This window comes from Beta vulgaris, chromosome 5 (assembly GCF_026745355.1).
Source record: "Beta vulgaris subsp. vulgaris cultivar EL10 chromosome 5, EL10.2, whole genome shotgun sequence".
NCBI lineage: Eukaryota > Viridiplantae > Streptophyta > Magnoliopsida > Caryophyllales > Amaranthaceae > Beta > Beta vulgaris.
In genome coordinates, this window is record NC_079206.1 from 23,395,722 (window position 1) to 23,408,369 (window position 12,648).

At 33.8% G+C, this 12,648-nt stretch overlaps 1 protein-coding gene across 1 annotated transcript; it reads left to right on the top strand.

Annotated features, from left to right (window-relative positions):
• Window positions 1-10,492: 10,492 nt before the first annotated feature.
• Window positions 10,493-12,598, top strand: LOC104893145 (hypothetical protein). Its single transcript, XM_010679227.4, has one exon. The coding sequence runs from the start codon at window positions 11,023-11,025 to the stop codon at window positions 12,490-12,492; it is 1,470 nt and encodes a 489-aa protein (XP_010677529.1). The 5' UTR covers window positions 10,493-11,022; the 3' UTR covers window positions 12,493-12,598.
• Window positions 12,599-12,648: the final 50 nt, after the last annotated feature.

Sequence of the window (12,648 nt, forward strand, 5' to 3'; positions counted from 1 at the left end):
ACCATCTGGCTGTTTCTTAATTTGTGCCTCAATACTCTCATTATCATTACCTGAACTGCCCTCTGTATTATCATTTTGCATTGCATGAATGGAAGCTGCAATATTAGCCATGATGCTCATATTGTTTCCAGGCTCTTGTATCTGTTCACTGCCCCCATCCTTAGTACTCGCTCACACCCACGTTGACTTTCCAAACCTTCCTTGGCATCACATTTCTCTGAGCAATTTCATGTTTCTTCTATCTACATTGCTACATAGTATGCCCTATCCCCCTGCAATCTGAACAAAAATAGGTTTGCACTCATATTTCACTTTCTATGATTGCATCTCTCCTTTTTCATTCATGAATTTCACCTCATCTGGGAATTCTTAATCCAACTTTACGTCCACCAATATTCGAGCATATTCTAAAATGTCCTTCTGAGGCGTAGCTCTATCAGTCCTTATAGGCTTCCCAATGATACCTGCTATTTTATTCAGCACAATTTGACCCCAGTACTTCAGATGCAAACCTGGCAGGCGAATCCATGTAGGAACTACCTTCACACTTTTGCTACTCAAGTCTAGATCAGGTGACCAATTCTTTACAATGATAGTTTCCCGTTATATAAAATTGGACCTCCATCTCATGCCTTCATTTTTCCTTCTACTAATCGAAATCTTACCATGAACACTCTGTTCTCCAGCATAGCTACCTTCTCAATTCCATATTTCCCCCAAATCCTCCGAATAAATCCATTAACAATCCTAAAAGGCGATTTACAACCTAGAATATAGCACACTATAGCTGAATTCCGGTACTCAATCTCAGGTTGTATGTCATCCATAGTAATTTTCACACATTCATCAGAATTAGCATTATTATCAACATTCTTCTCTAAATCCAAATTCAATCCCTCATCTCTTATATTCTCAAACAACGAAGATGTCCAATTAGGATTAGTACCTGAGTTCTGATTCAATTACTGCATCGGCAATGGCGAAGGCGTAACCAAACCCCTTCCTACTAGTCTCCTCAGAGGTAATCCAATTCTGAAATTGCGATGCCTCTGCTGAAAAATTCTCCCTATCATGCCAGGATAATTGATCATTAAGTGATGCAATCGAATCTTCATCATCCGCCTCCGATGTCTAGCTCAGAGCAGACGATTCTTGAATGTCATTAACACTCTTCATCTTTTTCGCATCCACAGTTTGAGGATTTGTCCCCTTACTCTGCTTATTCTTCTTCAATCCACCATTACCTTTCTTTGAACCTTTTGCCATGGCTTCCGTATAAACTGAGGTTCAAATCATGGAATAGTAGAAAATGTGCATGCTCTTTTTTTTTAGAGAGAGGAGAGAGTTTCTCTCTCTAAAATTTTCCTAGTTATGAAAAAATAAGAGCCAATATTCTTAATGATCAAGAAATAAATGCATACAGAAATATCCTCTTTTCAGTGCACAAAAAATATTCCAGATGAGGTTATTGTTTGATTTAGTTCTATTTTATAGATGAACAAGTTTTATGATCTGTGCTGTTGTGCGTAATGCACAGGAGTATTTTTGGCTTTATTATGGAGTATATTTTAGAAGTCACACAATAACAATCACTTGACTTCCCGTATTACGCAAAATTATAAAATCATAAAGTAAGATTGGTTGAAGAACAATAATTACAAATGTAATTTTCAAATCAATTTATACACTTTCAAAGACTTCCTTATAAACTACATTTGTTGTACTTGTGCGCACACCGTGTTCTTTATCAAACGGAAGAAAGTTCATACCATTTTTCGCTCGCCACTCTGGAAAAGGCAACATAAATTTGACCATGGCTGAAAACGTGTCTTTCGTCCATAATGCACGTAACTTTTTTAATTTGTTAAGTAGTTTTTTCCAAATCTATTAAATGCATCATTATTAGAATGCATGTATATAAAGTTGAAAGAATAAAAAAAATGTAAATTTAAATTATCGTACAATATCATGAAATTAATTCAGAATAATTTAAATTGGATTACGATTCGTGAGTATTACAATTATGACTTGTAACTTATATATAATAATTAGTATTGATCACATTGAATATGGTGAAACTGGCTTACAACCCATAAGTTGAATAAGTATGACTTATGACTTATAGCTTACAACCCATGAGTTCGTTGCACTTGTAAATTTTAAATCCATTATTCATGATCACATTGATCATTTTTTGTTTTATAAATTTTAGATTTTAAGATATATCTCTTAGAAATATGGTGTGATATTAGCTCGTAATTTTTTTTTACAGTGATCATGTATTAAAATGCTCAAAAAGCTGGAAATCACTCCCGTGCGTTCAATGACTAATGTAGTTGATATTATGGTTGAACATATTATCAACCTTTTTTTCAAAAAAAAGATTTTGAAATATATAGTCATGTACATTGTTGTTAAAATTCCGATCTGGATCTTATGATTCTACGGTCCAAAATAGGACCCTGATCCTAATAACGTTGGTTATGTGGGATCTTGTTTGATTATTCTCATTGAATACTCTATTAAAATTCAATTATTATAGTTTTTTTTACCAATAGAGAATGAAGTATATTTAAGGTCAAAAAAATGTAGTGGAAAACACAAACAATCGAAATAGGAAGAAAAAAAGAAACGGAAAAATACTTACATATTTTTTTAAAATTACCTTAAAATCACTCTAGATCATAATATACTTAATGCTAATAGTAATTATATATTAAAAAATTTATTTAAAATATGATGTCATAGTAATCTATATTTACTTTTAAAACATATATAAAGACATATTAAATAAAATATGAAGCAACTACAAAACATCAATATGATTCTAAATTTCAACTATATTCGAATTATTATAGTTTGGCAATTAAAAAAAATATAATATTATTGGGAATTGACCACGATAATCGAAACTATGATCATCTATTTTAGTAATTCCTATTATAAATTATTTTAGAAATATTCCAAATTATGGGACATGTCTTCAATAATTGATCCATTGACTTAAAGAAACCTATTTAACGGATCAAAAAAACTATATGACACTTAATTCATTCTTTCAGATGACTTTATCCTATTATATGTTTTTCGTGAATCTCGTTTCTCACTTACTCAGTTTTGACTCACTCTTTGCTTGGTTCGCACTTACTCCCGATCCTCTCCGACTCCCATTCTCTTCTCAAAAAAGAACTATATGAAATATTACCATATGACGACAACGTTCGCGAAGCATCTATATTAGTAGTTTGGTTGGAAACATTCACATTAATTTTTTAGATTATCTTTTATTAGTATTATTGTAGGTGCAATATGATGTTTTATTAATGATAATTCCCCTATTCTCATTTAGAAAAATAGCGCAAAGTAAGAGTTTTCTGCTAAGATATGACACACACTTTTAAGAATATGCTGAAATACACAATATTAATATGCTGAAATACACTCTATCAATATGCTGAAATAATTTTTGATTTGTGGCCGCCACATAAATTAACAATGCCTTGTATGTATATACATCCTTCCAGTCTTGAATCCTCCCATTAAGTAGTACATTTTGATTCTGGAATATTTTATTAACTAATATGCTACGTCCTAATCATCATATAAATTATAACATAATTTTGGGTATTTTAATAAATTCCAAGTACTATAGACAAGATGTCGTCGTGTACAATAATATAATTAATATTATTATTTTTTGTTAGATTTAGTTTATAATCGTATAAGTAGAAAGTCATATTCTGTCCTAATGCCTAACATGGATTAAGGCCCATTTATTGTCAATTTTGCTCCTAATTTTAAAATATTATTATATTTTATTTCTAAAAATATGATAAATATCTCACTATATCGTATAGAATGTACCGATTTAAGTATACTCGGTTGTTTATACATTATTCTATCATGAATTTAAAATTATTATTATGAATTTGTATGTAAGACATATAATGTTACCCAAATGATCTATTATATCTCTCCTACTTTATGTACAGAATATGTCAATATCTATAATTATACAAAAAAGTTAAAATATGGAAAAGCACTTATATTTCAAAGGATGTATTATAAAATCTTAAATTTATATAAAATTTCTCATACAGTACTTATATGTAATTTTTTATATTTTCAAATCTTAAACTTATCGAAAATTATTTATATGAAATAGTTATACCATAGATTACATGTTACTCATGTTAAGTTGTGTGTGTCAAATATTAAGTCGTAATATATTTTGTTAAAAAAATGTTAATATAAGGAAAATCACGACCTAGTATTTTTTACCCATAAAACATAATATTAGTAATACTAATTGGCATATGCTTAGCACTTACCGTCATATAAATTGGAAATTTAACACATACTACTTCATATTGATAAAATAAAACTTTCCCGTTCATTTTACACAGATCCAAAAGCAAACTACTTTTTTTAAAAACTAAAATTAGTCCAAAAGCAAGCTACTTAGTTATGTAAGATGATGAATTTTAATGTACTAATTAACACTTGCGATTTCATATACAACATCTCCTTTTGTACATTCTATATAAAAACTATATACATCTAATTGAGTACGATACACTTGCGAATTACTCCTATTGTACACTTGCGAATTGCGATTTAAGTACAGTTGAGATTACATGTTACTCCCATTACCCCATAACCCAAACAATAATTGGAGTAATAGATTTGAGTGTACAATCACTCCCCATTACCCACATTATTTTATTACTCCTATATATAAATTTGGAATTTTCATCTGTACACTTGTAAATTACGATTTGTACATTGAGTCCCGAGCAATAGTTTTGAGATTCTTTGATTTAATTCTAAGTGTTGACATTATTATTTGGCAATTGAAGTTCAACAACCACACTCACTTTCTCCATCTCATACTCTGCAAAAACCCTTATCACTCTCCTCTATCATGATCACCCCCAAATTTTATCTTTATTTTCTCCAATAAGATGCAATCAAAGATGACAATTCTCTCTATTTTCCTTGGTCTGGGGGGCAAGTTTTTTGTTATGAATGGAAGATTTTAAGAAGCTTCTCCTAAAATCAAGGTGATGAATATTAATTGTATTTTAAAATATTATAATCATGTATTTAGAATGTTTTAAAACTAACTTATGACACGTTTGTTCAGTGGCTGATGAAGTTAATGGCATGACATATCACGTGTCGCACCTTTTTTTTCAAAAAGAGTTGATTGAAATACTTGTTCTGTCGACTACTTCCCTTATAGTCTAAATTGAATTACAATTCGCATATTATAAAAACAATTATTAAATCATACTTCTATTTTTTCAATATTTCATAATCTTTCAATTGTAGTTTGTTTATATAATTGTCGTACAGAATGATTGTTTTTCGATATAATGATATCTTGTGCAAAGTCATATCATACTACTAAAAGTTACACATAAAGAAAATCACACAAAATCAACTTCCCAAAAATTCTATTTTTTTTTTACTTCTTCCTTCTATATTATGCCAAGAAGATATATATGACTTGGGACTTCCCTTTTAATTTTAAAGTGCTTATTTATACTGAATATGAAAAAGGTAAGGTAGCATAAATATATTTATAGGATGTATATATTGAAGGTCTAATAAATATCGTATTTTGAAAAAAATTATCTTCCCAAATTATACTTCAATTTTTGAAACTTTCACAGTATTTGGTTTGTAGTTATTTATATAAATTAGAAGATACCTTTTAAAAATTATAATCAACTATTGATACATTTTTAAAAAAATTGGTTATTTAATTTTGTGTTTTTAAAATAAATTTTATATATGAAACTAATTTGAGTTTATTTCTTAAACTTTTGTTGTTAAACTTCTCTAAACAAGAAAGGGATGTTCCCCTCAACTTCATGATCAGTTTGAAAATAATGGATAACCTTTTTAGGTGAAAAAATAGAAAGTACATATTGATTAGTATATAATGCTAAAGCGCACATTTTAATTATGTTGTCTATTTATATAAAGCCAAAAACATTTCACATAATCATAACTTTTAATTAGTACATCAATTTAAACTATATAGAATTATATGAGGTAAAAAAAATCGGCTAAGATAGGAGGTTAAAAAAATAACGCCATCCATCTATATAAGGCTCAAAATCCGGCTAAAATTACTTGACGAAATCAGAATTTTAAATTATCAACTTTGACTACAATAATATAAAATTTGGGTCATCAAGGTAAAATTTTGTTTAGTCTATTAGTGAATCCTGTACCATTAATCTAATAAGTATTAAGATTCCTTTTAGTATAATACTACATCCATTTCTATTTAATCTATACACTTTTCTTACAGGCTATTTTTTTATTAAACTGCATACAGTTGCTATTTTTTATTTTTGATAACATGCCCATTTTACTTTTTACTCTTTTTTAACCAAAAATACTCCATTTTTCTGATTTTATAACTCAACTTACAACCTCATTTTCGCATGACATGATATATTATTAAATAGCTGATGTATTGGTGTATACTTCATTACTTGAATATCATATGTGTTATCTAAAATAGCAGACAATGTTGATAGTTAGTTGTTTCCGACTAACCTTTTCAAAGTTTAAATCCTTGTGTTATGTATAATTTATTAAATTTGACCCTGTTTTTTGTCAACTTATCTATAATTATCTGAATTATTCTGTACTTACTTTAACTGAATTTATTATACCTTATTATTTCTTGTCTGAACTTATTATACCTTATTTTACGAGGGTGTCAAACCTATTTTTATTGAATTGCATTTATTTGACTTGGTTTGTCTTTACATGAATATATTAGGACAGGGTGTGTGTCTGTGTTTATTGCAACATACTCGATCCTTTGGCACATGTTTTCAGAAATTCACATGAAAAGCAGACAAATAGAGATAGATAAATTATATCACTCACTTTTAATCGGTCTTAGTAAAAAGATATGAATATAATTTAGAATCTAAAATTAGTGGAACTAATACATAATTTATAGATCAATTAAATACTACTAATGAAATGTTTTTAAAAAAGGGTCCAAAAAATAATCCCCTATTTAATTTTATAGAACAAATTGTTAATCCTTTTTTTTTTTTGGGGGGGAACTAAGTTGTCAAACTTCTCTTTGCGTTCACTTCTCTCCCGGTGACCACACTCTCAATCATTCCCTTTCTTGACCATGTTTGATTCTTTCCTCTCTTCATGGTCGCGATCACTATCACGACCTTTATCCTTTCGTGAATTCTCATCTTTCTTCTTGTCAGACTCGCGATATTGATTGCTAGCAGCCTTATCACATTCCTCCCCTCTTATGAAATCATTTGCTTTCCCAAGCACCGTCCCCAGTGACGTGAAAGTCTTATGGCCCAGATAACTACTAAATGCGGACCCCTCTCTCAGTCCCGTCATCAAGGCTAGAACTGTCATGCCTTGTTGTAAACGGGGAATTGTGACCGCTTCAACATTAAAGAGACCAATGAAGTCACAAAGAAACTTTATTTCTCCCTGCTTGATGGATAATAACTAGCCAGTAGTGCGTTCACGACGCCTATTGCTCACAAAATGAGTATTGAACATAGATAAAAGCTGAGAGAAACTAGAAACGTTACCCGGCTTGATGCTTTTAAACCATGTCTGAGCAATCCCGATTAGGGTGGATGAGAACACCTTACACCATATGGCATCCACCTAGGTGTACAGGTACACGTGTCCTTCATAGGTTGCGACGTGATGGTTGGGGTCAAAACTGACATCTATCCTATTTACATGACGGCATTTAATCCTTGGTATAGAATGATTCAGAATCTCTGGCACAAAGGGAGAGAGTTTAGGCTTGATCAACAAATGTTCGCTAGCCGAATAATTACTAGCACCATTAGTTGGTGTTGTACTCTCGGTGGGAGTGACTTTGGTTCTCATCCTCTGAATTGTCAAGCTCTTCGGTATCCATAAGTGTCTCTTCATACTCAGGATCCTCTAGCTACCTCTTCAACTGCCGTCCCTTACGAGTGAAGGTAGGAATTTTCCTTATTGGTGTGCCGTCAGCGTTTATACCAGCCATAGCCAGTGATCGATTACGGGGTTGTCCGACTTTAGTATTAGGAGTTGGAGTGTTACCATTATCTTGCGGAGCGTCCGTCAGCATTTGTATTATGAACGACGCAAATGTCTTCAGTTGTTCCAAAGAAAACTGACTCAGATGAGCTAAATTGAGTGGTATGTTACCAGTGTTCACCTGGGAAATGTTGTTGTCCGTGGTTCGCTCAGCATTGTTCTCGGGTACCCTGAAGTGGAACTCAATTGCCCCAGTGGGTCCGGTAATAAGGGGTTGGCAAGACCCTTGATCGGTTTCGAATCCTATTGGACCGTGACTTGTAGTTTCTGTCTTATCCATGACCACTTCACATAAATCAAAGGCCCCTTCTTCTAGCACCAAGTTGTTCCGGAGTTGGAACAGTGGCGGACCTCAGAGATGTCCGTGAGTAATCGTGGGGGAGTCCGTGAGTGGAAGGCTGCAAGGAAACAAACATAAACTGCCCTGGTGGGGATGCAAGGAAACCCCCTCCGATGCTCAAGTCAGTATGTGTCCGTTAAGGATTTAGAGAGAGTAGAGAGATAGAGAGAGAAAGTAGTGTTTAAATGTACCTCTATAATAGTACAATTTGGCCACTTATAGGAGTATTTTTCCTCTAACAGGGTGCGCAATCCATTGACACGTGTACGACTGAGACGAGTCTGACTGAAGGAAAAATTCCCTTATTTTGTTGTTTTCGGTGACCGCGAGCACCTTCTTGGAACTTCATTAGAAGTGGTCTGACTCACCATGGTGAGGTCGTGTCCTGGGAATTTCATGGCGGGCCACATGACTTGTGTCCGCCAACAGACTTAGGGTGCTACCCATATACCAATAATGTTCAATTTTTTGATTACTCTACTCAACATTCCAAATCTAGTTTGACCTTCTTATTTGCAATGTTTTTAAGCTCAATCATTTTTTTTTATTTTGCTTTGTTATTTGTTGCTTAAAGTCCAATTACTAGGTTGGTTTCAAGCCGAGTCAAATATTTCCAAGTCTAAATAAAAGGTACTCGAGTGCACCATGAAATAATCTTAAGAAAAAACATTGTTATCCCTTTTATTTTGGACTTGTTTTATAGAAAGAAACATTAAACCGCGCTACTTTTTCCTTACAAAAATAATTTTCCTTTTGTTATGGATTACAGTTGTCCCTAGTAGGAGTATTAATGAATCAAGCCTACTTGTGAACTATTTGATCTCGGTTTAGTCAAAACTCAGACTCAGTATACTGACGAGCCAAGCCTAAGCTAGTTTTGGCTCGACTCATAAGCTCGTGAAGAGGCTCAAAAACTCTTTAAATAAGGAGTTTTATGTAAGATATTAAGTGTACCACATCGATTTATAGTGTAACACAACAATTTTTTTTTTCTCAATATGATGTTACTACCCTATTCATACTTATAGTTTGCTCTTGTCCCAAAATGGTTCAGAAACAAAGGATTAACCCCATGTTCTTTACAAAAGGAACAAAATGTAAACCTTTTTTATATAATGTAAAAGGCTAACTCATAAAGCACCACTTTGATGGGAGAATGAAATAAAGTATATATATGTTCTCTATAAAATACTACTCCAAATACCTAACTCAAGGTATATTGAGTGGTTCGAGCTCGAGTCGAGTCAAGCTTATTCAGCTATCGCAAACTCAAGTCAAGCATCAAGACAAACTTAACTCGTATACGAATTTCTTGAGCTCGAGATGAGCCGAGAATTTCAAGCTCGAGTCGAGCCAACCATTTCTGAAGATTGATTTGAGTAATGATTGGCAAATTGTGTTTGAAATTGGAAGAAAGGGATAATATACGGGAAAATCGAAGGAGAAATGTAAACATATTGGGAGAAAAAAACGTAGGCCTCACTTAACAAGAAAATAGCCCGAATCTGTTTAAAGGTAGCAACACCAATCATTTGGTACAAGAAAGGTAGTTTAATTACAAAACAATTGAAAAAGGTAGTTATTTCAAAATTATGATATAATAAAAGGTAGTTAAAACCAAAAATTTTCTTTATAAAAACTAAAATGGTATAGAAAAAGTTAAGCCACAAATATCAAACTTTTCCTAGCATGACACAATACGACATGACTTTTCGTAGGACTGTTTTTTACCCAACTCACAAGTGCATGAAACTTATTGGTCTGAACTGTGCAAATTCTAGATAGAATAACACTTCTTTTACCTTAATTATTAGTTTACAGAGTTTGACTCTAGTGATCAAAGTTATGGAAATTTAACCATTAATTTAACTAAATAAAATTATTAGTATAATATTGTCAAGATGTTGTTGAGTCTATGTCAATCAATGTATATTTATAAGGGTCAAAGTGAATTTTAAAAAAACATATTAGTTATAATTCTGATCAAATATAACTATATAAATATAAGTATATTATATAACCTTGAAGTATATATGATTGAACTCTTGATATTCCATATATACACACAATTCAAGAATGACAACTCACTTCAAAAACAAGACACAACTCTTGTTTTAAGCTCCAAGGGCATCATTTTTTTTTTTTGTAATAATTGTAATCTCTCCTTATAGAACGCATTTACATTTATCTCATTTGCACACAACATAGCATGAGTAACATACTACCAAAATATTTGACCAAATTTGAAGTAATTAATAACAAATCCTTAATATTACTTGCAAAAATGGAAAAGTTGGGCAATTTCCCACTAAAGTAGCGTGAGAAAGGCACTACCTCACGTTGAAAGTCCAACACTTCCCCAACAAAGAGCACTTGCCTAATGCCTAGTGCGTGCTTGCCGCCCAATACTTCCAAGTCTTTAACTCATTTTTAGCCTAACTTTTTCCAGTACATGTTTGTTTTCCTAGTAGTTGGAGATTTCTAATTCTCGTGTTCAATACATTCATATGCCTAAAAACCATTCTTGATTCTTCACCCACCCTTTCTTTCTACTTATTTGCCTCTACACCAAAATGGCCTCAAATATGTACAACAAACTAAGAAAATCACCTGTTTCCTCAACCTCTAATTACAAACTTTGTATAACTCTTTTCTTCATTGTTCTTTTCACTATACCAGCTCTTTTCCTCCTTCAAAGTAGTAACCCTTCCTCCCTATGCTTTCCCCCCTTTTCCACCACTACAAGAGCCAAATCATGGGCAGGCGACTTGCGAGTCGCCACCTTTGCATGGAACCACCTATCCTTCGCGGAACGTGGACCTATGCCCCTCAAGGTTGCGGTCTTTTCGAGAAAGTGGCCCGTGGGGTCCATTCCAGGGGGCATGGAACGCCATGCCTACACACTTTACACTGCCTTAGCCAACCGTGGGCATAGGATCCATATCTTTACATCCCCATATGGTGAAGGAGCAGTCCTAAGCCCAAGCTCATCATCGCGGACCAATCCGATCATACATTGCCACGAGGGTGAGCCCGGGACATGGCGATACAACAAGGCATGGGACCAGTTTACAGAGGAGAACCAACGGGAAGCATTTGACGTGATCCACACAGAAAGCGTGGCACTCCCTCATGGGCTGGCGCGCCACCTAACCAACCTTGTGGTTACATGGCATGGCAATGCTCTTGAAAGCTTGCAATCAAGCATATATCAAGACTTGGCTAGGCAACCAGATGAGCCTATGTCCCCTGGTTTTAACCAAAGTATTCAAGGTGTAGTCCCTAAAGTACTCAATGAAATAAGGTTTTTTCACAATTACAAACATCATGTTGCTATTAGTGATAGTGTTGGCGAGATGCTAAGAGATGTGTACCAAATACCATCTAAGAGGGTACATGTTATTATCAATGGTGTGAATGAAGGTGACTTCAGGGAAGATGTTAGAATAGGCCAAGATTTTAGGTCTAAAGTTGGTGTGCCTAAAAGTGCTACCTTAGTCATAGGTGTGGCAGGAAGATTAGTGAAGGACAAAGGCCACCCCTTGGTTCATAGGGCATTCTCTAAGTTTGTAAAGGACCATCCAGATGTGTATCTGGTTGTGGCTGGGTCGGGTCCATGGGAGAACCGATATAGGGAACTAGGTCCACAAATACTAGTTTTGGGATCCATGAAGCCATCCGAGCTAGGAGCCTTCTATAATGCGATCGATATATTCCTAAACCCAACCTTAAGACCACAAGGCCTCGATCTCACACTTATGGAGGCGATGTTAAGTGGAACCCCGGTGATGGCCTCGAGGTTCCCAAGTATTAAGGGGACCATAATGGTGGAAGAAGAATTTGGGTTCATGTTCGCTCCAAATGTGGCTTCGTTGGTGGAGACATTGGAAGAAGTAGCTCAAGAAGGTCCCAAAAGGTTAGCTCAAAGAGGGAAAGCTTGCAAGGACTATGCACAGTCTATGTTCACTGCACACAAAATGGCGTTAGCATATGAAAGGTTGTTCCTTTGTGTAAAAAATGAGACATTTTGCAGATATCCTTAAAAAGTATAAGTAATCTTGTTTTTCCCTTCATGTTTATTTGGGCATAAGTTTTCCCCCCTGTTAGGGTGATACATAATTTATACGAGTACTTGTTTGGTTCTCCAGAGTTGCTGATTCTAGAGCAGCAAATATCCATTCCCTTTTAAAACTCAAGCA

What these genes read in the sequence shown, in the direction of transcription:
- LOC104893145 (XM_010679227.4), top strand. Translation starts at nt 11,023, where the DNA reads ATGGCCTCAAATATGTACAACAAACTAAGAAAATCACCTGTTTCCTCA.